Here is a 25,539-nt window from a genome sequence, read left to right as displayed (position 1 = left end):
TTTGGCTACCATTAAAAATAAAAATGAAAATTAAATATGATAGAATAAGGAATCTCTGTGATCAAAGTTTGAAGGTGATTTGGACATTTTTGATCTAGAAGTTTATACAAAAATTTGAAAAGTTATAGATGTTTTAAAAAGGTTAGCAAAATACTATTTGACAAGAACTTTCTCTTCAGAGTACGAATACGTGTCGACTTCTGTGGTTGCATTTTTGTCGTTTTCCATCTTCATGCAATGTTATTATCTTTTCACAAGTAGAAAGTCACCTCATTTTTTTTTATTGCCAATTTTTTTAATATTTACCGTTAAGTGATCGACAGTACTTTAATCTCTAAGAATTTATTAAAAGAAAATGTTTATGGAGGTCACTCTCAAGTATTTATAGAAAAACACGTAAATGTCTCAAATTACAAAGGCCGGAACTAGAATGTGTATCACATTTTCAACCCGAATGTATTGTAAATTTAGAATGCAAGTTCAACTATAATGATAAGGCTAAAAGACGTCGGCAAATAAATAGATAGTCAAACGCGCCTACGTAAGAAGAAGATAAACATTTAGTCAAAATACTTAAACATATATAGTTTCATATATTTATTATATTATATATGCCCTGCACAAAATCAACACGTTTGTTTACTCAAAAACCAATTCCATTTCCATAACTCCATTCAAACAAACAAAGACAAAACCACACGTACATTACATTATTCCAAAAGCGCGAGCCATGTCTGGATACCCACAAAGCCAAACCGGTTACACTTATGGTAGTGCTGCACCACCACCATCTCAGCAATACCACTCTGCCTCTTATGGTGCCACACCACCACCATACGGTCAACCACAACAGCCCGGTTACGGTGCACCCCCTCAGTATTCAGCTCCTTATTACTATAACAAACCGCCAAAGGACGACCATTATTACAAACCTTCATCTTCATCATATGGCTATGGAAGTAGCCCGCCATTTGCCTCCCCCGGGTTCCCTCCTGGGACGGACCCGAATGTGATGGCGTGTTTTCAAGTGGCGGATCTTGATGGGAGTGGTGTTATCGATGATAAGGAGTTGCAGACAGCCCTGTCTTCGTATAATCAAAGCTTTAGCATTCGTACTGTTCGTCTTCTCATGTATCTTTTTACGAATAGCAATACAGCACGAAAGATTGGTAAGTACGTACTAGCAGCTAGCTAGTTGATTAATTATTGGTTCTCTTAATTAATTAGTTTGGTACAACAAATATATATATATGCCGTAATTAATTAATAAGCTGTACGTTTAGAGTCGTTAATTTAGCTCTGAACAGCTTATATGGTTACAAAGGATAAATAGTTTTGTTTTGTGTAAGTAATTAAACAAGTCCTTCCATCTATATATTGACTAGCTAGCTAGCTATAGATGCATTAAACGTTTTTTAACAATATTATAGGATTATATATGTTAAACTTTTCATCTAATTTTTTGTAAAATATGGTGACAATAATTATTGTTTCGTGATCGATGATATGATTTCAGGGCCAAAGGAATTCACTCAAGTCTTTTACAGTCTTCAGAATTGGAGGGTACATATACGATGTCAAATAAATTTTAACCTCTTAGTCTCTTACTATATATTTGTATAAATATTATTACTAGCTCGTAAAACTTTTATTCTTTCAGTAGTAAGTTTAATTGTCTCATTAATTTAGTTACTCGATCTGTCTTAATTAATTAATTAATTTGTAGGCAAATTTTGAGAAATTTGATCGGGATCGCAGTGGCCGTATTGACGCATGGGAACTGAGAGATGCACTCATGAGTCTCGGCTTCGCTGTTTCGCCTGTTGTCTTGGATTTGCTCGTCTCCAAGTACGACAGGTCCGGGGGAAGGAACAAGGCCATCGAATACGACAACTTCATCGAGTATGTTTCACACATATATATAACAACCTCTCTTAATTAATTTGTATATATATATGTATCTTAGGTCTCGTTTGTTATTAATTGACTTAATAAAAAACTTTATTAGCCAATTTTTTTTTTTTTTTAAACTGTGAATTGTTTGTTTTGACTTGATAAAACAGATGAATTGACTTATATATGCATAAACAATATTTAATCATTTAGTCACTTAATCCCAATTATTAATTGGTTAAAAAAACTTGGTTTTTTCTTTGCTAATGTTATTAATGTCTTCATTTTCTTTTCTTTGTAATTTCAGGTGTTGCCTCATTGTCAAGGTATGTAACACGAATATAAAATTAAATTTGTCAACGAATTTTAAAATGCCTGTTGTGTAAAATACCCATAAAAAGAATCTGTGAATAATATGTTAGGTTTGATGATAATGCAGGGGCTAACGGAAAAGTTCAAGGAAAAGGACACAACGTACTCGGGTAATGCCACGTTCACATACGAGGATTTCATGTTAACCGTTCTTCCCTTTCTCATTGTTTAATTCATATATACTAGATTGTCTAGATTTTGATGTCCCGTGTCAAAATACGGAAAGGTTAATTTAATAGTGTTAAAACATTTTAGGATGTTTTGTTTGTTGTATAGTTATATTTCTAAATTATGATATATATGTGTCCTTTTCTATTGAGTTTTTATATATATATATATATATATATATATATAATATATATATATTATATATATATATATATATGATGATAAATAATTTTGAATCGTGAAAGGTAAATTGTCAAAAAATATTTCAATGATTTTTTGTATTAATAGTTATGTTTTTATTATTTTATATTTTTCATTAAAAGAAAAAAAGATATATATATATATATATATATATATATATATATATATATCTACCAATATATATATAACAAGGTCCTAAATTCTTTTATGGAGAAACAAAGACAGTTAGATGAGTTCAAACTTTTAATTACAACCCTTAGATCTAAATAATAGTACCATTACCAAATTTAATATTAAGTAAACACAACATTAGTCCATCTACTATTAATAATTTACACTTTTTTGTTTTCCATAACTAATTTACAGTTTTCACCATTAATATTTAATCACTAATATTAAGAAAACACAATATTAGTCCTTGTATTTGAAATAATTAAATTTTGTATATTTAATAAAGTATGTATATACCTAGGAAGCCATAGATCGATCGATCAGTGTAATGTGTAAACATAGTGAACTAATATATATACTCATGCATGTATGAATTTATATTGTAACCGTATTATTAAGTTATCAAATCGTTTACAATTATATTATATACATTAAAGGTCTTTTAGATTATCCGACTATTATTTAACTAATATAGATAACTATTAATTTATTAATAAAAGACAAAGCATGTCATTCACTATATATACTAGATACTAAATTAAACTCGTATGTTGTGCGGGATAATTGAGAACAAAAATATAAAAACAATAATTGATAGTTGCATTATTATTCATAGTTATGGTAATATAAATAACTATCAGATTACGACTGATAAAAAAAAAACTTATAATTTATGAATATATTATATACGCTAAGTATAAAAGCAAGACTAATGAAACATAAATATTTAAATCATAAAAGTCTTTCTCATGATATATAATTATTAAATATAATATAATAAATACTTTTCAAAAAATAAACATAATATAATAAATAATCTTATTTGATAAAAGATAATTATCATAGAATTAATTAAAAAAAAGTAGTATAATATATATAATCTTTGCACTTATATATAAAATGAAAAATTAAATATTAATGATTAGGATTATAATTAATGATTATGATCAAAATTGATGATAAAGATTGTACATGACAACATAGATATAACAATTTAAATGAAAAATATGGCACCTCTTTAAAAATCTAATGTGACAAAAAAACTACAAATGTCACCTATGAAACTATCATCTCCTAGTTATATAGAGAGATTGAATACATGGTATATAATTATAAACACATAATGAGTTTGAATTTTTCATTACATGCCTTAAATTTTTTATTAACTTCGTTTAATTTCGTACGCATATTTAAAATTCAATGCAAGAACAATTACCTTTTATATATTGACAAAATATTACAAGAAAAAAAAATTTAAAAAGCCATTTTTGATGCAAATAAAACTTTACATAACAATACAATTGTATTTTAACATGTTTTATCTATAATTAATAATTATGTTATTCTTAAAATTTATTGTGTTTATTTCACGTATTTATATTGTCTCGCGTAATATACAAAAAAATATAATTTTACTTTTATATATACAAAAATACGATTTTCTTAAATAATTATTAGCCAACTGAAATATTTTATTTCATTTAATTAATATTTGCTTATGTTGTTGATCCTATCAAATTGAAAAACTTATTACTTGACACTTTTTAATAAGTTATTCATTATATGTTTTTCCTAATAAATCTAGAAGTTGAAATTTATGGTTTTTTATAAGATTATATTATGAACTTTCAAATCTTAATTATTGTATTATAATTTGCTTTTACATAAGTTATGTTAATTAAAGTAAATATTAAAAGTTTAAGATTTTAATTTCCTAAATATTTTAGTTTTTAAATTTGTTACATAAATCCAATATTTGTTCCAAATATTATTAATATTAATAATAAAATTCAACCATGACTTTTAAAAAATATTTTGAAACCTCAATATATTGATGTGAAATTAATTTTAAAAATTTCAAAAGGTTAATTATAAACACAAAAAGTAAACTTTCAAAAGGTGAGCTACTGGCAAGGTCTTAAACCTTAAGGAAATCCGTCAGGGTATAAATCACACTTTCGAAGTTTGTATGAGTGGATAATTAAGAGGGTTTTCAATAATACTGGGTTTCATCTCAGACATGCGTGGTTCAAATGCTAACTACTTTTGTTTTGTTAAATTTTCTTTATATGTATATTTATATAAACATTAAACTACGTAAAATTTGTAAAAAATGACTAATATAGTTACACTAATTAAAGAGAAGTCAAATCCATATAGAGCCCTTATTTATATTCCGCTAAACAAATCTGTTTATATTGAATTTCAAACTATCACTTGCCACAATAATTTGAAGTGTTACTAATTGTTTATAGAAACATAAAATCATGAAATTTTATGTTTTTTTTTTCTATATAAAGACATACATTAACAACAAGATACTAATTAATTTACAACTTTGACACCATGATACTAATTAATCTATTTTTAACATCTTTTATATATGGTTGTCAATGTATGATATTGTGAAACGATAACTTGTCACTAATTAAATATGTTATCTCGTGTATTACGCGAGACAATAATCTAGTATAATATAAATTTAATGTCTAATATTAGTGTGTGAAATTAACGATTTTTATGAATCTTAAAATTAAGATTGAGTTTTCTGAAAAAGACTTTTAGAATACAACAGCCCTATAACTTTGAAGCATTGTTTGCATTTTAATTCACATGCTGGTTGAACTTTTGGATACCCAAAATGAGTTGTGTTAAACAGTTACGGACTCATGAGAAGTACTGTAAATTGAAGTCACGTAATTTTGTGTTTAAATGATATATGGTTCAACCATATGATGGAATTTACCGGCCATATGATTATTTTAGCTATTATAAGTATACATTAATATTATATGCACGTCGTTAGTTAATGAAAGAAAAAACTAGATTATTATTACTCAACTTATTTCAAAAGTTTATAACCGAGACCAAATGAAAATAAAACAAATTAAGCAATAAGGATGTCAACCCGGCCTAGCTACTGATGGATGGATCTCAAAATAAAAAAGAGAAAAACATTTGAACTAAAACAGTGATGATGATTCCATTCCACAGCTTCAATATTGCTGATGAATCCGCTCCACTGTGATCTGAGTCTTCCGCAGCACCCCTACACAAAACAATTGTAATAATACAACTTAATAATCATGATTTCATTCTATTATATATATATATATAACACCATGCTACTATTGTCACTTTTTCGATTTAGGGCCAGGTCTTTGACTTAGCTTATTCGGGTTTTAATTAATTTGGTTCTGTATCTCTATGTGTAGAGATAGAGGATCCTTTTAATTAGAGGATCTATATCCATTAAGAGATGGGTTGAGAAAGCTTACTCTTCGTCTTTAAATTGCGTAAGTGGTCTTCCGTTGAGCTCGACAACAGGCCTTGCATTTTCTTGAAAATCCTATAAAGTTAATAAAACGACAAGATCCGATCAGGGGTAAACCATAAATACTATATGTACATTTTACAATGCAAACAAACATGATATGGAATACTTACAGGGTCAAGAGCTCCTTTCAGCAATTTGATTTGTTCCTCTGAAATGGGTCTAACCTTTTCGGCCACAGTCCAAATGACACCCTCCGAGCATGGGGGAGTTGTGAGAGAGCCGATGTATCTGAAATACTTGTTGTTATCACTCGTGATTTTGCCTGCACTTACTTCCCCCAAATCATTTCCATTGCTACCCAGCCCTTTGATTTTGCTCGCAATCACCTGCACGTACGTATATAATTACAATATGGCCGATCTCATGTGTCAATTTCACACTTGATTAAATGTATACAAGTGTAGAAAGAAATAGTGAATACATCTTTAATAAAGGGATCAGACTCTCCAACGGCGTACAGAAGGCCAAGAACTGCCTTCTGATCATTTTCATTGCTATGAACGAAATGTAGCTCCGCGTCATATCTAATAAGAAAAATATGTGCGATATACGTCAATAACATTTTACAAAACTTGTGTCCAAAAAAAGAAGGTGATAACAATAAGACTGCACATACTTCTTCCCATCAATAGTGTGCTCTGCAGGAGTATGCCAATGGCATTGAACTAGCTTGAATGTTGAACCATTCACTTCTATACTTCCGGCATCTCCTTGCCATTCCACCTATCCAAAAATTTCAACACAATATCAACAATGATGTAACAGATATATAGTTTATATATGTGCTAGATCAGTAAAATAGTAGCTAGTCATGATCATGAGCTTAATTACCGCGATATTGTGGTGTCTATTGAAAATTTTGGCAGGAGCTTCTTTGTATGACTTTTTCAAGTCACTTGATTGCTCTTTAGCCTTTTTAGTATCAATGTTAATCGGAGATTGTGATTTTCCATCCGAGCAAACTTTCCACTCTGCGCTAAGACTACCCCATTTCTCTGGGCCATCTGGTGCCGACTCTTCATAGCTGAATTCCTTTTCATCCCCTGCATCATATCGATTGTATTCTAGTAATTAAAATGGTTCATAGCAGAGTTTCTTTGTATTAGATATCGTGTTATCTAAAAATGATGAATTCTCTTCGTGACAATAAAAAAAAAAATTCATGTCAGAAATATTGTTAGCTTGAATTGGTTACGTAAAAAACACATTTAACTAATACAAAATCGTGTAAAAACATATATATATATATATATACAACAAAGTTTTCACCCTTTTTTGGTGTAGTTTGTCTTGTTTGTTCAAAAAGATGAGTAAAATATTTCCCCTTTCTAAACAAATTACACTAATTCTTTACAAGTCTAACTCTAAATTTGTCACTTGTATATGGGCCTGTTTCAAACTTTTCCATACAAAGGTCATGGGTTGCGGTGTTACATGGTTCAAACAAGCAAGACTGACTCTTGACGAAGCTCGTGATCAACAGGAAGAAGATTACATTGATAGATGGCATAATGTATGTTTTCTTACAACAATTAATACAAAACGAATAAGCAAAACATCATACGTACCAGAGGGGGCGGCATTGCATATCACGATCAAAGAAAGCGATGAAACGATGAGAAATGTGAAAAGAAGAGATGATAGATTAGGGCTTGTCATGGTTGAGATGTTGAATTGATCAGATATGTTTGTGAATTACTACTTATGATGAGCTTAGTTAGAAGTATGCATTTATGGATGTATTTATATATGCATGGATGCACCAAGTTAACGTACACCATTTGTATCATATCGTGGGATTCGGGTTCAACTTTCCATTTGCTAAATATGGTATGGTAATTAGTGATAATAGCCAATACTTAAAGACAACTTAGCCGATGTTTTCTCTTTGAGTGACAGTAGTGTCCATTTATCAAAAAGAAAACGTCAAGTACGTACCTCTAGTCACTAGCTAGTGTTAGGAATTAATATATGTGTTGATTTAACTAAAATAACTTCTTTGTAACATTCGTGACTTTTGACCTCAATTGACTTGTAATTAAACGTAATTAAGTGATGACGATTTCTTGAATGCATATGATTTATTGAACGTTTTGATATGTTTTAACGTAACGTTGAGTTTAAATGTGTTAACGGGTTCGTTTTGGCATTTAAATGTTTAACGAATAGCTATTTGTCGAAATTAGTGGAGCGGGGCCTCAAAAATGAGACCCCATGACCGACCTCTCTCTTCCCTCACCACACACTCTTCTTTTCTCTTTTCCTTATCCTTTTTTTATCCTCCCTCTCTCCCCCATATCATTCATTCTCCTTCTTCTTCATTTACCAAAATGCTCCACCATAAATTGTTCATAAATCCTTGCAAATCTTGTGTTGTTAGTGTTAAATTAACTAAACTTCTTAGCAATAATAACCTACATCATCAAAGTCCAAGATTCTTACAAGTTTCAAGTGTTCATCCAAGGTTTTGAGCCCAAATTTCGGATTTGAGGTTCTAGACCGAATTGGTAAGTGTTTCATAGCTCAAAACGTTCCTTTTACATTGTAGGTTACTTCCTTATTGTCAACTTAAACATTTGGAGGTCGATTTTGGCATAAAATGGGTATTTTTGCTTAAAAACGGGTTTGAAGATGAATCTAATGATTTTGGACTTGGGTTTGTAAAACAAGATGTTTTCTAGTGTTGTTTATACTTGTATTTGGTTGTGTTAAAGTTTGGTAACCAAATTTAGCTTCTAAGGTTGTCGATTCTTAGGTCAAAACCAGTATGTGTTCATCAATTCTGCAGATGATCTGCAGATTTGCGGATGATCCGCATCCGCCGTAGCATCCGCCATATCGTCTACCATCCGCCATACCATCCTCCATTCGCTGTCCATTTCATTCACGTTTACGTACGGTTACCGGTCGACATTCAAGGATCCAAAACTTGTTTATTAATCTTATATCATCATTCTAAGGTCACCAAAATTGGTTAAACACATTTCTAAACACTTTGATTCTCAAGTCAAATTTTGGTGCTAAGTCATTGAACCGAATTTAACTAAAACTTTTCTCTTGTCGCTTAAACGTTCTCGAATCACTTTTAAAGCATCCTCGGGATTGTGGCATAGTTTAGCTAGCTATACTTTATCGATTGAGGATACCTCGCGATGATAAATTGTTGATTTAATAGGTTGTGATCGTTGTGCTCCCCGCTCACCCGTTTAAGCTCATTCTAGTGACTTCTAGAGGCCAAGGTGAGTTTCGTAAACCCTCCTTACTCAATTGAGATTCGGGCTGAAAAGTGTACGTGCTTGTTATTGTTGTTTACTCGATTGATTGATTGTTTGACTAACGTATGGACTTGTTGCTCGGTTAATTATGCTTCCATTTATGAATACTTGTTGTGGTTTGGGTAGTTGTACATACATGGAAGACGGTTATACTTTCAATGAATAGGAGATGTGGTGGGAAGGCTGCGGGTGACCCTATATATAAGCATCAATGATTCCTTGAAATTAGAATCGTAAGAAGTGTATGTGCATTGTGTTGTTGATCGATGGAAAACGTTTTGATAAAGATCGGGACATAGGATCTCGCATGATAACATTTTTTCCCCCTTAACGTATTATAGATTTGTGATGGTGATAACGATTAAGTCCATGTTGATGGCATAACGATAAGCCTACGATTTGTGGCATAACTTTGTTGTTAACGATATTGTTTAACATGTATATTGAATATGAATGCTTAGTTGTAACGTAACGTTGATATTACGCATTTGAAATATATGTAAGTCGTGCCGTGATATTACGCATTTGACATATATGTAAGTCGTGCCTGGGACGTATCTTACGCATTTGAAATATATGTAAGTCGTGCCTGGAACGTAGTTTACGCATTTGAAATATATGTAAGTCGTGCCTGTAACGTATTTTACGCATTGTTTATCATGTAAGTTGTGCCGGTTTATCACGCATTATTCAATAAGTAAGTCGCGCCGTTATTGGACGTTATATTATATATGTATGGACGTGGACGTGGACGGTGGATTGACGAATCCACACCCGGCATGATCATAACCGTGGATACGGGTTATTTAACTCGCGTATTGGACGATATTATATATGGACGATTATTGGACGTTGACTTGTATTGACTTGTGATAACGTGAAATCCTTTTAGGGTTTCCTTGGAACGTGATTAGGTATTCTAATCCTTGTATATCGTTAACGGTTGTTATCCCGACACACTAATTTCCTGATACTTGTCCCTACGAACTCACCAACTTTATGTTGACGCGTGTTAGTACACTTTTCAGGTGACAGGTTAGCTCAAAGATGTATTGGATGATTGATTGCCTGATTTTGCTAGAATTGGATTTGGACTTGGACTTCTTGGATCCGTGATTCATTATTTCCGATTAGGGTTTATGCTTAGATGTGATCCGGTTGCTTGCACTACTAAATGGTTCGTATGGATTTACTTGATCCTTTTTTGCATTTAGTTTACTCTACATAATTTCCATGTCGTGTTGTGCTTTTCTTGTGATACCCCATGATTCCGCCTTATTGGGGTGTTTCATTCTTAAAGTCTACATAAAACTTTTGGTAAAATAGATATATCAAAGAAAGTCTATGCATATATATATAAATATTTTTTTTTACTGTGTGTGTGGTGAGGCCGTGAGGGGTGTTTCAATGAGACCTTAATTGAAAAGTTTAATATTCGTATATATATCTATACTTCTTTACTCCTATATAAAAATTATGCACCCCTCTCAAAATAGAAATAGTTACTCATATGTCACATACAAAATTACTAAATTGCTCCTTAATAAAAACCCACTATAGAAAGAGTTTTATAAATTACCAACTTTGCCCTTAATGAATTAATTTACACTATAAACCCTTTATTTTAATACTTGACACTTTAAGCCCTTATCTTCTAAAACTTTTCACTATCACAATTACATCAACCTACACCACTTGACACCGCCACCACTACCAACAGTACCATCACCGCCACCACTAGATCGTCTTCTACACTATCGCCACCGCATTGCGTGGGTACCATGCTCGTATATTTTAAATAATGCATATATGGGCTCATGGCACCCCATGCTAAGGCATGTGCTTATAAGCACCATCTTTTTGGAGCTTCTTCACTGCCACATCAACATCATATTATTCAGGACTCTCATCAAGACACTCACTGTCTATAAACAAAAGTTTCTTGGAACTTTTTTACACATCATCAATTATTTTATAAATTATCTTACACACACAAATACACATATATATACACTACATATATATAAAACAAAACAATTATTGCAGCCGGCCCCACATATACAAAGTCCTTGAACTTCTTGGGGAAGAATATCTTGCAAGATGCAGCCACAAGGACGTTTAATGTCAATAGCGTCCAATCGTCTTCGGCCTTTAAGGACGCTCGGGAAGACACCTATAAGCACCGGCCTAATAGTAATTCACACCTTATTTTCATTATTCATAGTACAAAATGTTCACTAATATGAAAATTGTTAAATAATGTGTATCACAATAGAACTTAAACTAATACAACATAAGCTACATCACAGATGCAACATAAATTGTAAAGTTTAAGCTTTATTACAATGCAGCTTTAAAAAATTTCATATTCTTTTTATTAACAAAACTTGTCATGAGAACCTTTTTTTGCCCAACCAAACAATGCAAACGAAATTATTTACGTTTTTTCCATTTCAAGTCTTTTTATCAAACACAGCCGAGGCAAATAAAACTTCTTTAAAAGGCTTCAATCCATAACTTGGTTAAAGAAGCAAGTTACATACAACTAGGCGGAAACTTGTTCCTAACTTGTTTAAAAAAGAAGCTCACATACAAATAAACTACAAATCCTTTGTTCAAATTATACCATGTTATTCTTTATGCTGAATATTTATTATATCAAATCAAAAATCTAAGCTCGACTTTACGAAAGAATTTGGTTAATTATGCTTAGTCTGAGTTGTTATGAGCTGTCTTTACTTTCCAAAACTTAAGAAGCATACAGTGTAACTAGATGATAGTTGTAGGTACTTGTAACAAAGGATAAAGTTACACACTTACACTCAAAAACCTTGATATGTAAGCAATATATAATTAATTATGTTTTTTCTTCCAGCAAAAACTATACAAATTTATCTGCCTTTGTATCCTTCTCTGTATTATCATTTCATTTAGGTTGAGACAAAAAGAAGTATATATAAAAGAAGATGGTAAAAGATTTTGGGTCAACCACCCAATGGTATTCCTTCTTCCCTTGGCAAATTGACACCAACTATATATCCCAAAAAAGCTCCAACACAGCAATATACAACTTCTGTTTCATGTTAACATTGAAAACCATCATTCATTGCGTCTTCAAGATTATATTTAAACCTCTGCATATGATTGCCACAATTAGTCCTCGGCAATTTAAATCATGGTAAAATACTAAGCTATTATCAAGCAGAAAAAAGTGAACTTTAAGTTATTTTAGCAACAAAATGAAGTCGGAATATGAATGGTAAGAACAAAACCTTGTCAGAGTCGGATAGTACATCATATGCTTCCCCAATTATCTTAAAAAGGTCGTTAGCATCATTGTGGATGGTTGTGAAAATCTGTTTCCAAACATAATCATTTGCTCTGCTCACATTTCTTGGTAGAAAGTTACCTGCCTGCAACTGAAAATAGTCAGTTACGTGACTATATATAGGAGCATGTATATATAACAGCAACATAAAAACAAAACCTTGTCTGGATGATGTTTGAGAGCAGCTTTACGGTATGCTTTTTTAATTTCTAAATCAGTCGCCGATTCTTCAAGCCCCCTGCCAAAGCATAGTATATGGGCATTTAATGGTTATAAGTTAGTGAAGACAATGGATACTTATACCACTTAACATAATGCAAACTTACAAAATGAGGTAGAGGTCCATTGCCATTCCTTGCTTCAATTTTCTCTTCACAGAAGAAAGATCATGACGAGCTACTTTTAAAACTTCCACATACTTCTTTTCGCTATGCTTTTCAAGAAGAGAGACAAGTCTCTCAAAATCAAGGGATGCATGCACATAGTCTTTAATTTTCTCATGTAAAGTGGCCCTCCTGGAAATTGCCTACAAACATGATAATGCTGCAAGTTATATAATCACAAAGACAAAAACATACTTGTATTCAATAATGACCGTGAAGAACAGCGATGTGGCAATATCCCAAAATTAAATCTTGAAGGACCTTTATGTAATCGCCATCAAGGGCTATAGCAAGATTGCAATCTGCAATGGCATCAATGATTTCACCTAAAGCTTGGTGTGCAGCAGCACGGTTGCATAAGCAGATAGCAGTGAAAGACCTTGATTCAATACTCAGCATAATAGCATTACTATAATGATCCACTGCTTCTCTGTACTTCCCACCTTCAAAAGCTTCATTTCCTACACGCTGAAGTTGATGGAGTGGTAAATTATGGCAATGAACAGAATATGACCCCATAACCAGCTCAAAGACTATTAATTTTATTGCACTGTTGATGTTGTAAACTATGTCTAAGACTATTTCTAACGCATAATACTCATTATTGAAAATCTGATTGTTCACAGTAAATCAACACCAGTTTGCAATAACTTAATGCAATGGCAGCATGACAATTTGTTTACAAATAATGTTAAACCGTTATTAACTTACAAACACTATAAAATATAGAAGCCAAATGCATAAACTATTTCACACCTTACAACGAAGAAGTTCACACATAGTGGTAGCTGAAGGAAAGGACAGTCCCTCGGTCCTACAATGGAAGGAAAGTACAAAAAAGGTTTAGAAACAATTTTCATAAAAAAAAATATTTTTTTTATGTATGTATGCTTATTACATAGTTTCAGAAGGCACTTGTTGCTCATATTTTTCAAGGATGGCAAGGGCCAAGTCAAACTTAGCCATATGAAAGTAGGACCTAGACATCAGGCTCCATCTCCAAAGCTTCAACGGTTGCTTTTGAACCACATCTGATACTTGATCACAATCAGCTGTGGTAATATAATTCATTTCAGCAAAAACAAGTGTTTGCTCACACATTTGAGCCACTTCGGCATACTTATGCAGCTGTTACAGGCCACATGTAATATATTTAAAGTTGGGAATGATTATATGTCAAAATAAAATGAGGTAATTCAATTTCTTAATAAAATTCTGGTAAGTTGCAACAATGAATACCATAATAAGAGCTTCCCCTTTCATTTGAAGTAGTTTCTCTGAGTAAGAGCTTATTGATAAGGCTTCTGTAAGAACCTCCAATGCATTAGTTGCTGACTCTATAGTTTTACTTTGCAAAAGGTCAGCAGACTGGTTGAGATAATTAACTACATTCTGTCAGCACGAAAAAACCCAAAATCAGAAGCTGATATGAAGAGAGATAAGTCCATCCATCAATCAACAGATATACACGGTACTATGGTAGCAAACATCCATTTCTCCTTCAATATAGACACACATACACAAATCATTATTAAACATGAATATTATGACACATAAGTTACCTCGGCATTTTGTAAGCCATGAGATGCCTCTATAATAAGCCTTCTATCCAAGCAAGCCGTACTAGAATCCAAGCTTTTTTATAATAATTCAGCGCGTTATCAATTTCTCCAAGAAGCATATGGCAACTAAAAACACAAATCATAACAACCAATTGTCTATGATACATAGCCATAGAATATACAAGTAATCATTTGAATTTTCCAATCACTGATATATTAAAAATGGTAATATATATAGAACTCTGAACTCTTACTTTCCGGCTGTTAGGTAAACCTTAATAAATTCAGGATCTAATCGAGTTGCCATTCTGCAGTCATCAATAGCTTTCCTTATCTTTCCGAGTGACATCCTTTTAGCCGCACGATTACTGTAATATAAGACAACATATTCAAGTTCTGGTACCTTGGAGCATATATCTGCATGTTCAACCAAAACACTAGCTATAGCTTTTCCTACTTTCTTCCATTGATCTGCCTCTAGCTTTAGCTTCGTCTTTTCTACACATGTGGTCAACTTTGCCTTTTCAAGCTTCTTAATATCCTTATTCAGCTTATCTTTAGTTTCTTCAAACTCGTTATTCAAAGAAGACCATTTCATAAGCATCACCTTGTTCTTCTTACTCTCGTATGATAGTTCAGTTCTGCATCTTTCTAAATCCTTTTGAAGCTCGTCCACGTTTAGAATCAACTCCTCATTCTTGGCTTGACAAGATGCCAATTCTGAAGTAACTTTACTTAATTGACCTTTCAGGGTGTCGACTTCTTGGGCCTGCAATTCTAGTTCCCTTTCTTTAAGCTTTATATCTTCTTGTAGTGAGACCATTTCCGGGTCTGAATAATCTCTACAGGCAACAAATCAAATAAGAACCACATAACACTACAGTCTTTAATAAGCTAGGGGCAATTGATCTATTGCTTTTCGAAAGCATAAGGGGTAACTGATTATTGCAGAAGTCACAATGATAAGTTTCAAGCAAGTATATGATTATAACTCTGATTATATCATTATTAATTAGAGTCAACATAATCACATTCATATAGGTGTTTAATAGCTTGCTGTAAAAAGTGATTATTCAGAGAAATGTGCAAAATTATCTGATTCTTCTTCTGCAAGAAGAAACAGTCATTTTCATAACGCATATCCAAACACAGGGGCGGATCCACTTGAATACCAATGGGGGGTAATGCCCCCGATAACATTGAAAATTTTAATACCAATACCATAAGCATTTATGGTACATACGGCCAAATTTCACTATTGCCCCCAGCTTATTTTCTCAATGCCCTCATTTAATTAAATAAAGTCTAGTAAAAGCAATGAAACACTAATACATCGATTGTCATATTTTAATATTTTATAATACTTTCTACACACTTGTAGACTTGTACTCTTGTAGTCCTACTTCACCATAGTCTTACATTTTTAGTTCTATCTTATAAGAGGCTCTACATTTTTGGATACATATATCATTAATTCTGTGAAAGGAGTACAGTTAGTTGCATATATATTTTTAACCAATTAAGATTTTTTTTCTAAAAACTTAATGGCTGTTTTCATCTAAAACTATGATAAATAAATAATAAGGTTTTTTTTAATATATACTTTAGATACATATGACGTCCTTAGGAGTAAAATCTAAGTTCATTATCTTAATAGAATTACCAAAAAATATAGGACTCGACGAGTCCGGGTCTAAGGTTGAAACGAAGATTTTTAAACAGGTCCATAAGACCACAATTACCTAAACCCGGGTCATACCCGACCCGTTGTTATTACTAGTCATCAAATAAGTTTTTATGCCCCCACTTAGACGAAATCCTGGATCCGCCTCTGTCCAAACATCTGCAAAAGCTATGGTTAAGAGGTACAATATGTTACCATATTATCGCAATCAGTTGCTAGTTACCATGCCTAATAGGCTAATACGCTTACATTAATTCATAACCAAAAGTCATAATATTAGGAAAAAAACAAAATTTTGTTGATTATCATTGGTCACATACATAAGCAGCGTGGTTTGGATCAGTGGTAAACATTTAAGTAAAAACTGAAAGTAGCCTCTCTACCTTGGCAGGAGTCTGTCTACATCTTAACCTCCCCCATACATCGTCAAGGTATTGGGTCTCAAAACCCCGCAGAAGGCGGCAGTGATCAGTTCCTTTCATTGGTCACATACATGAAAAAAAAAATTAATCCACACCCATTAACTTAGATAATTTGATGCAAATCATATTGCTACAGTCAGCCGTCATGTGTCACATGATTCATCAGTTTACATTTTATGGGAATATATATATATATATATATATATATATATATACAAAAATATGAGAACATAATAGTATAATAATAATAGTAATGAATAAAGAGTAAGAATTACATTATACCTTGGTAAAGAGTTGGCGAAAAATGGACATTCATGAACAAAGTGACCAGGAAGCTTACAACCATAACAATAATTCTCACCACGACCGCCGCCGCCACTACGGCCGCGGCCGCCACGCCCACGCCCACCACGGCCTCGGCTAACGGAGGATTCATAAGCTGGTTTTCGATAGACATAATGATGATTATGATCAATAGAATCGCCCGAAAAAGAACGCACGTTAGACATTATTTTTTATTATTATTTAATTGTTATTTACTATACTACTGTACTACTTACTAAAATATACTGTAATAAAGGGGTTTTTTTCCAGTTTTTCTAATGGTGCCCTTAAATGAGTCAACTAGCGGTGTGTTTAGTAGTCGCGTCACGCCGCTTAGAATTCCGTGTTTCAAAGTTCCTTTTCAAGTTTCCCTCCTTTTTCCGGATGTGTACAAATTATGAACACTACTACACACTAGTAAAATTTATTTTTTTTTTTAAAGGGGATTTCGTTCGTGTCGTGATTCGATAACGGAAGATCTAATCTTAACCGGGTCCGCTTTAAAGAGCCTCTTGTTAACTTTTGTTTTTTTTATTAGATTAGCCGAAAAATCTTCTTATCAAAAACAATAAGATATGTAAATTTTACTAGATTTTTTTTTAATCTTTATCTCTTTGATTATATGTCATAATCATATAGTTATGAGATTTTTAAGTTATTTATTCAAAGATTTATCATTTCTCAACAAGTAATAGAAACTATAAGTAATTAAGTAGTAATGATAAATTTATCATAAGATGTCATACAATTATCAAGTCTCAGTGATAAACTTACAATATTTTTTGACATGATTATCAAGTCCAACTCTTCAAGTGATCAATCTACAATATTTGTACTGTTCAGTCTGGTTTGAACCAGATTGTTTAACCAATTCAACCATTTACGTCACTGAAACCGGCTCACCAGCAAAACCGGTGTTAAAACATTGTTGTTTTAAGCATTTTAGTTTACCGAAAATTCTATCTAAATAACATGAAAGTCCTCCTAAAAATAAGCAAATATAATGATAGACAGTACATTGCTAACTTTATAAATTATTCGTAGTATAATATTGTTAAATTTTCCATTTAGTGCTATCTATAATTAAAAGAATGAATTAGAAAAATATATCATTACTCATTTGTAATTAGTGTAATACGCATTTTTCACAAAACTAAAAGTTTTTTTTTAAAGCACTAGGTATAAATGGAACCAAAACATGATTATCCCATTTTAGTATTTGACAGGAATAAAAAAAAAAGCTATAGAATCCAATATATACTTTATAATATAATACTGAAAAATAATAAATTTTCATAAAAGAATAAACTAAAGATCCTCCTAACTATTAGATTGAGACATGTAACAAAATCATGAGTGGGATTAGGAAAGAGAATTAATGAATAACATGTGTCATATTTTAAAACTTTTAGTAGGATAGTAGGATTTTTAAGCTAATTTTTAGAAAGATTAATCATTTTCCTATAATACTCCGTATTATATACTCTGTCCCTCAAGCTAGCTCGTGCATGTTCAACCAATTAACGGCCAAGATTAGCCTTATCATCATAAGTTCATGACCATATATTGCATGGACTCATGGAGCACCTTTACGACATTGTTCTCTCTTGACACTTACTACTCTTTTTGCCACTTTTTGCCACCATAACTTAGCATTCTGAACTCGGCTTACAGTTGTGGTCAATGGATGATTGTTGTTAAAAGGATACATGGAGTTATATATATCTATATCCATAGTATCTTAGGCTATCACGAGCAAAGCATTTATTTGTCATTTTCACCCGCGAAAACGCCCCGGAACTCCCCGGGACGCCCCGCACATTGGCCCAAAGAGGGGTTCTGGAGAGAGAAAGGAGGGAGGCGTGAGATTTTGGACGCCACTTCATGCCTTATTTTTCATGGACCTCATTTTGGACCACCTGCCACTTTTCTATTATCTTGTACTTTTTCTATTCTTTTAATTATTTTATTTACATAATAGTATATAAATAAATAATTTGTGGGTTCTGAAAGAAACATTAAAGGAAAGTCTTGCTCCCACAAAAAACAAGGAACGCCCTTTGCTGATTGTACTGCCACGTGTCGCAAGATGCCCCTATGAAACACCCTAAAAGGAAGTCTTTCTCTTCATAGTCTTATAAAACATTTTGCCCTTTTTTAAAATCTCAAAAAATGATTTGAACTACCTAAATTACCCCGTTTTTTATTAACTAATTGAAAATTTTAAATTACCTAATATACATATAATACTCTTAAATCTCAACCACCCATTTTTCTCTCTCTCTTCAAATCTCAATCACTCATTTTTTCTCTCTCATCTAAAAATCATTTTATTCCTCTAATTCATTCAAAATCTTTTATCTAAAAATTGTGTGAATGTTCTTAAAATTCCACGCTCTTTCATTAGAAATGTCATTTGATATACTTTTGACGAATTTTTAAATCCGAGAGCGGAGCCCGTACGTCCAAGGCATTTGACTATCGCACTTTATGACTTATCACCTTCTATGACCTATCATCCCACTATCTCACCGCCGCAATGCGCAAGTCCTTTCACTCGTCAAAAATAAAATAAGACACTTGGAACATATTAAAAGTTGTTATTTGCAACAGCTAAAAATACAAGGCATATCCAGCTGGGATTCTTAGTTCTGTATCCAGAAAATAATACATATAGAAGATAAGATAACCTAGTTCATGTTTACTCACGAAAGGTATATATATATCCTGGGAATCTTAGTTCAACTTCCGAGAGTTTGTCCTTATTCTTCCCGGTGCATGTTTCGAAACCAATCAGCAAGCTGGTAACACATAAAAAAAGCAATATATGAATTTAGAAATTACCACACAAAGTCATCCTTCATTGCATTTTCAAGATAATATCTTAACTTTTAGGTAAAACAAGACACTACTATACCGCACTTACTATGATTAGACTAAAATGTGATCAAGTAGAAGAAAGATCATTTTAGCAACGGATAAATAACATGAATATTAGCTTATAGAACAAACCTTTCTATCGTCAGATAGTACATCATATGCATAATCGATATTCTCAAACAGCTTCTCAGCTTCTTCATGGATGTTTCTAAAAATCTCTTTCCAGACATGGTCTTCTACTCCACTCTCACTTCTTGTTAGAAACTTACCCGCCTGGTTTTATAGACAATCATTTACGAGACTATAAAAGGCTCTTGTATATAAAATATAGGGGAAATTCCAAAAAAAAAAAAAAAAAAAAGGTAACGTTTTTACACAAATTTCTTATTTGTCGGAATGTAAAATATTTTTGAACAAATAAAAGGAGCATAATTTATAAATTAACAAAAAAAGAGGTAACATTTCCTCATTCGAACACTAACTTTAGTTCCTCAATTAGCATATTTTAATTGGATTATGTGTTATCTTTAAAAAAAACGTTTTTGATATTATGTTACCTTTTTAAAAAGACAACTTTTTTATGACAAAACTTAAACTTCTAATCCTTTCTTTTTTATTTATTTATCAAATACATGTTACGTTCCCCTAATTAGAAAATTGCAATAAATATGTAACCTTTTGTTAGGATTTTCCCGAAGATATAAGATATATATTAAACCTGGTCTGGGTGATGCTTGAGTAAAGCTTTATGATATGCTTTTTTAATTTCTGCACCAGATTCTGACCCTTTTAGTCCCCTAACAAACAAGGCATTGGAAATGACTCAATGAGCATTCAACGTTTATAAGTTACTAATGAATATAACGCAAACTTACAAGACCAGGTAGTGATCGACTGGCCTCGCATTTATCAACTTTATTGGCATAAAAGAAAGACGCTGACGAGCTATTGTTAGATATTCCACGTCCTTCTTTTCACTACGCTTTTCAAGAAGAGAGACGAGCCTTGTGTAATCATCTGCTTCATACAGATGGTCTCTTATCTTCTCATATAAATTAGCCCTCCTATAAATTGCCTGTGAGCATGATAACGCTAGCTGGAAGTGAGTTTTATCACAAACGACAATATCCCACAATAATATTCCAAGAAGCTGTATTTTATTGTATATAATAAAGGGTTATAATGATCTCTATACACAAGGTAATGATTTACACATAGATACCCTCTTTATCTAAGGAATTTACATCAAAGTACTAATAGTCTAATGCATTGACAATTTTTAGTGTACATAGTAGTATAGTACTAGTAGGACCACATTTCGCAGATTCCAAGAAATAAATAAAACGAGTTTTTCAGAAAAATAGTGTATTTCTTGATAACATTTGTTGAACTAATAAGTCAACAAACAACTTCGTAGAACCAGTAAGCCCGAGGGAGCATCGACCAGCTTTGGGAAACCTGGCCTATAGGTGGGAAAGGCGTGGGTGTTGCAATGTTGCAGGTGGCATTGGCGATATGTTAAAGACCAGATTTAGGAAACCCGGCCTTTACACGTGGCATGCATGGAATGGTTGGAACAATATATAAAGCATGTGATTGGGACAAAGCCCTGATTTCCCAACCCCAGTCTTTCGCTGCCAGCATGACCGGGTTTCCCAAACTCATGTGTACCGTTTCTACAAATTACCTTGTTGTCTTGTTGACTTAGGGGTTCTACAACTTTGTTTGAGAAACACCCCACTTCTCCAAAAAAAATAAATATAAAGAATATAGAAAAAAACAGACCTTCGCGTAATCCCCATCAAGAGCTATAGCAAGATTGCAATCTGCAATAGCATCAATCACTTCACCCAAAGCTTGGTGTGCAGCCGCACGATTGCATAAGCAGATAGCAGTGAAATGTCTTGATTCAACACACCTCGTTATAGCATTAGTATAATGCTCCACTGCTTCTCTATATTTCCCATCTTTAAAAGCCTGATTTCCTGCACTCTGGAATTGATAGAGTTGTAAATAAAATAAACAATAAAACATGAACAAATCAGTGGTACAAATAAACTGTGCTTTATTTGAGTTGGATATGTGTATGTCACATGTATATGCAGAAGTTAACTACAAAGTGAATATTCTATATCATAACTAAATCAAAGACTACCAAGACAGTCACACTTGCTATGTTTGTGCAGGAAATTCTACCAAATTGCAGAAGACAGATGACAGAGAGAAGAAAATATACTTGTTTACAGTAAATAATACAGCTCTGCAATAACTAAAGTGTAACACAGTAACATAACAACTGTTTACTGGTAGGATTAAGAGTTTCAAACTCAAGACAAGTTATTACTTTGTCGCCAATATAAATACTACACCAAAACACATAATCTGTTTTATACCTTGCAGCGAAAAAGCTCAAGGAGAGAGGCAACTGAAGGAGAGGATGATCCCACAGTCCTACAATGGGGAAACAAATTCAAAATTTGATAATATAATTATCTTAAAAAAACATTTATACAAGTAAGTTTGGTTATGACTTGGTTTCTGGAAGCCCTAGTTGCTCATATTGCTCAAGAATAGAGAGAGCCAACTCAAACTTAGCCATACGAAAGTAGGACCTAGACATCAGGCTCCATCTCCAAAGCTTCAATTTTTTATCCTCATCTGACATGTGGTTACAATTCTTTTCAGCAATAACAAGTGTTTGCTCACACATTTCAATAGCCTCCTCATATTTATGCAGCTGTGACATTTCACATATATTAACTCAATGTTAAGAATAAATATATCACAAAGACCCAAAGTAACATGAGATGATCAGTGCAATTACTGAAACTATAGTAAGTTGCGACAGAGGATACCATAAAGAGGGCCTCCCCTTTCATCTCAAGCAGTTTCTCTGAATAGTAGCTTATCGATAAGGCTTTCGTAATAACTTCCAATGCATTAGCTGCTGAATCGACAGTTTTATTTTTCAAAAGTTCAGCAGACTGGTTGATATACCTAGACACTTTCTGTCAGCCAGTAATACCCAGATCAGAAGCTGATATCTATGAGTAAAAAAATAAGCAGTAACACAACACACAAACACATGCACACAAAAGCCTAAATCTTTATTACATGAGTGTATATGTTGCTTAAAGTATATATGGTACCTCAGCATTTTGTAGTCCATCAGATGCCTCATTTGAAAATTCAGGCCAAACCCATCCGGAGTCCAAGCACTTTCTGTAACTTTTCTGTGCATCATCAATTTCTCCAAGCACCAAATGACAACTAAAAAACACATGGCAAAAAGAATAATTCAATTATATGTGATTGATAACAAAATGAATGTACAAATCATCATTGAGTTTTTGCCAAACATATTAATGCTACTCAAAATATGTATACAATTAAAATCCTGAAATCTTACTTTCCAGCTCTGACATAGAAGCTAAGAAGATCTGGCTCTAATCCAGTTACAATTCTGCAGTCATCTATAGCTTTCCTTAACTTTCCATTTGATATCCTTTTATCAGCACGACTACTGTACAACAAGATGAGAGGTACAAGTTCAGGTTTCTTAGAACATAAGTCTGCACCTCCAACAAATACCGAAGCTACAGCTTTTGCCGCTTTACTCCATTCTTCCCTCTTTACGACTATCACATTGTCAGAGACAGTAGAAAGTTCTTCTGTAAGCTCCCTTGTTCTCTCATTCAACCTACTTTGAATCTTGTTCATTTTTAGAATCATTTCCTTATTCTTAGCTTGAAAAGAATCCAACTCTGTAGTAGCTTTGTTCAGTTGACTCTTCAGACTTTCAATTTCTTGGCGACACGATTGTAGTTCTTTTTCTTTATTTGTTAGTAATTGAGTTAAATCAACATTCTTTGAAGGCAACTCTGTAACCTTAGGTGTCACAGATGCAACTTCCCTTTTATCAACTTTTGATGAACTGTTAACAGAAGCTTGGTTTGACCTATAACACATCGACTTATTTCAGAAAAATAAGACAGAAAAATAAGACAATCTGATGGCATATAAATTAATAAGTGAAAAGCGGCATCTAACTATGAATACGTCCGTGCTGTATCTGTATGCCTTTCTTTCCATGGATGTTGACTAATTACTAAGTCTTTCTAAACCACCCAATCACTACACACCCAAAAAGGGCTTAGCTTAATTAGCTCTAATACAAACACCTTGGGTTCATGGGTCGCGAGAGGTTCAGCTATAATTGGAGAATATTAAGGAACATCAAGATCGATCACTTAACACAGAAGTCTATTATCAAAATGATGATTTTACATATTAGAAACAATACCCTCCCTCCAATTCACACACTTGTAGTTAATTTAAATAAATAAACCTCGACTTGATACGAAAGGAAAAAAGCTGATATAACAAACATATAGTATATATATACAAGAAGCTTTTTTTGCAAGAACCGTGGATACTCTTAAACTATGTATTGACTCACATGTTTTTAAAGCTCGTTCACATCTGAAACGTTATAAAGTTGTAAGTTGTAGAAGAATTTATTTTTTTCAAAGCCTTATAGATAGGCGTTTGTTCACTTGTGAATGTAAACGTTACCTAATTCATTCACAAGTTCACTTTAAGGTTTTGAAATTTTTTTTCTTTTAGAACATTAATTTTTATAATGTTATACATAATTTAGGAGTTCTTTTAAAAAAAACTAATTCTTGAAATAAGAAAAGTCTCTCTATATATGTATATTATCAAATTTTCTAGTTAGGCGCAATTTAACAAATAACAAATAATACGATAATAAGAAAAGTCTCTTTCTATATATGTATATAATCAACTCTCTCTTTAATTCTTGAAACAATGCAAACATAACAAATAATACGATAATCATTTTCTAGTTAGGCGCAATTTAACTTTAGAGAATCAGCATCTTAATCCCAATTTAAACGACAAAAATGAAAGTAAAAACAAAATAAAGAGATAATTAAACAAACCTCCCGGCAATGGCGTGAATAGCGTCATCGGGCAACGGACAATCACGAATAGAATGTCCAGGCTGATTACACCGATAACAACACTTATCCTTCTTCTTACTCTTCTTCTGATCACCACGGCCACGGGAAGCACCAGGCCGGTTTCTGTCATGATCATCATCATCATCAGTGGCAGCAACAGCAGCAGGCGGTAGTCGAGAGCTATTCACGTTAGCCATCACAAATTATTTTGTAAATTATTATCACTTAGATATCAGTTTATTATTATTGTTATAAAGTTTTCATCTACTACAGTTTGGAAAGAATTTGTATGTGTTTATTATATTAATTGCTGTGTATTATCGTGCCTTTCAAAAGTCTTTTCCAATTCAAGTACAACTTTATTCAAATTGCCTTTTTTTATTACTTTGCCTCCTTTAGTAGATAAAATAATAATTGTACGTTTGGGTTGGGAATATATACTGTATTTTATTATTATTATTATTATTATTATTATTATTATTATTATTATTATTATTATTATTTTTTGAACGGCGGGTTTGAAGGTCGTTCCATCGAGCTGAGCAGTAATATCC

The 25,539-nt window shown here is 32.6% G+C and overlaps 3 protein-coding genes across 3 annotated transcripts; 1 reads left to right on the top strand and 2 right to left on the bottom strand.

Annotated features, from left to right (window-relative positions):
* Positions 1-633: 633 nt before the first annotated feature.
* Positions 634-2,582, top strand: LOC122593696 (calcium-binding protein CBP-like). Its single transcript, XM_043766141.1, has 5 exons — positions 634-1,169; positions 1,517-1,563; positions 1,727-1,902; positions 2,201-2,219; positions 2,333-2,582. The coding sequence occupies exons 1-5, from the start codon at positions 731-733 to the stop codon at positions 2,435-2,437; spliced, it is 786 nt and encodes a 261-aa protein (XP_043622076.1). The 5' UTR covers positions 634-730; the 3' UTR covers positions 2,438-2,582.
* A 3,157-nt stretch (positions 2,583-5,739) lies between these two features.
* On the bottom strand, positions 5,740-7,801 carry LOC122592032 (alpha carbonic anhydrase 4-like). Its single transcript, XM_043764245.1, has 7 exons — positions 7,711-7,801; positions 6,974-7,206; positions 6,759-6,865; positions 6,564-6,666; positions 6,253-6,468; positions 6,084-6,154; positions 5,740-5,854 (listed from the first exon to the last, which is right to left on the bottom strand). Exons 1-7 carry the CDS (start codon positions 7,799-7,801, stop codon positions 5,740-5,742), a joined length of 936 nt encoding a protein of 311 aa, XP_043620180.1.
* An 11,907-nt stretch (positions 7,802-19,708) lies between these two features.
* Positions 19,709-25,182, bottom strand: LOC122592031 (dnaJ homolog subfamily C member 7-like). Its single transcript, XM_043764244.1, has 11 exons — positions 24,965-25,182; positions 23,410-23,958; positions 23,150-23,270; positions 22,856-23,008; positions 22,532-22,737; positions 22,394-22,451; positions 21,786-21,992; positions 20,876-21,075; positions 20,719-20,797; positions 20,133-20,273; positions 19,709-19,921 (listed from the first exon to the last, which is right to left on the bottom strand). The coding sequence occupies exons 1-11, from the start codon at positions 25,180-25,182 to the stop codon at positions 19,883-19,885; spliced, it is 1,971 nt and encodes a 656-aa protein (XP_043620179.1). The 3' UTR covers positions 19,709-19,882.
* Positions 25,183-25,539: the final 357 nt, after the last annotated feature.

Source organism: Erigeron canadensis, chromosome 3 (genome assembly GCF_010389155.1).
Source record: "Erigeron canadensis isolate Cc75 chromosome 3, C_canadensis_v1, whole genome shotgun sequence".
Taxonomy (NCBI): Eukaryota; Viridiplantae; Streptophyta; class Magnoliopsida; order Asterales; family Asteraceae; genus Erigeron; species Erigeron canadensis.
Note: the sequence above shows the minus strand (reverse complement) of the source record. Positions and strands in the feature narration are given on the sequence as shown.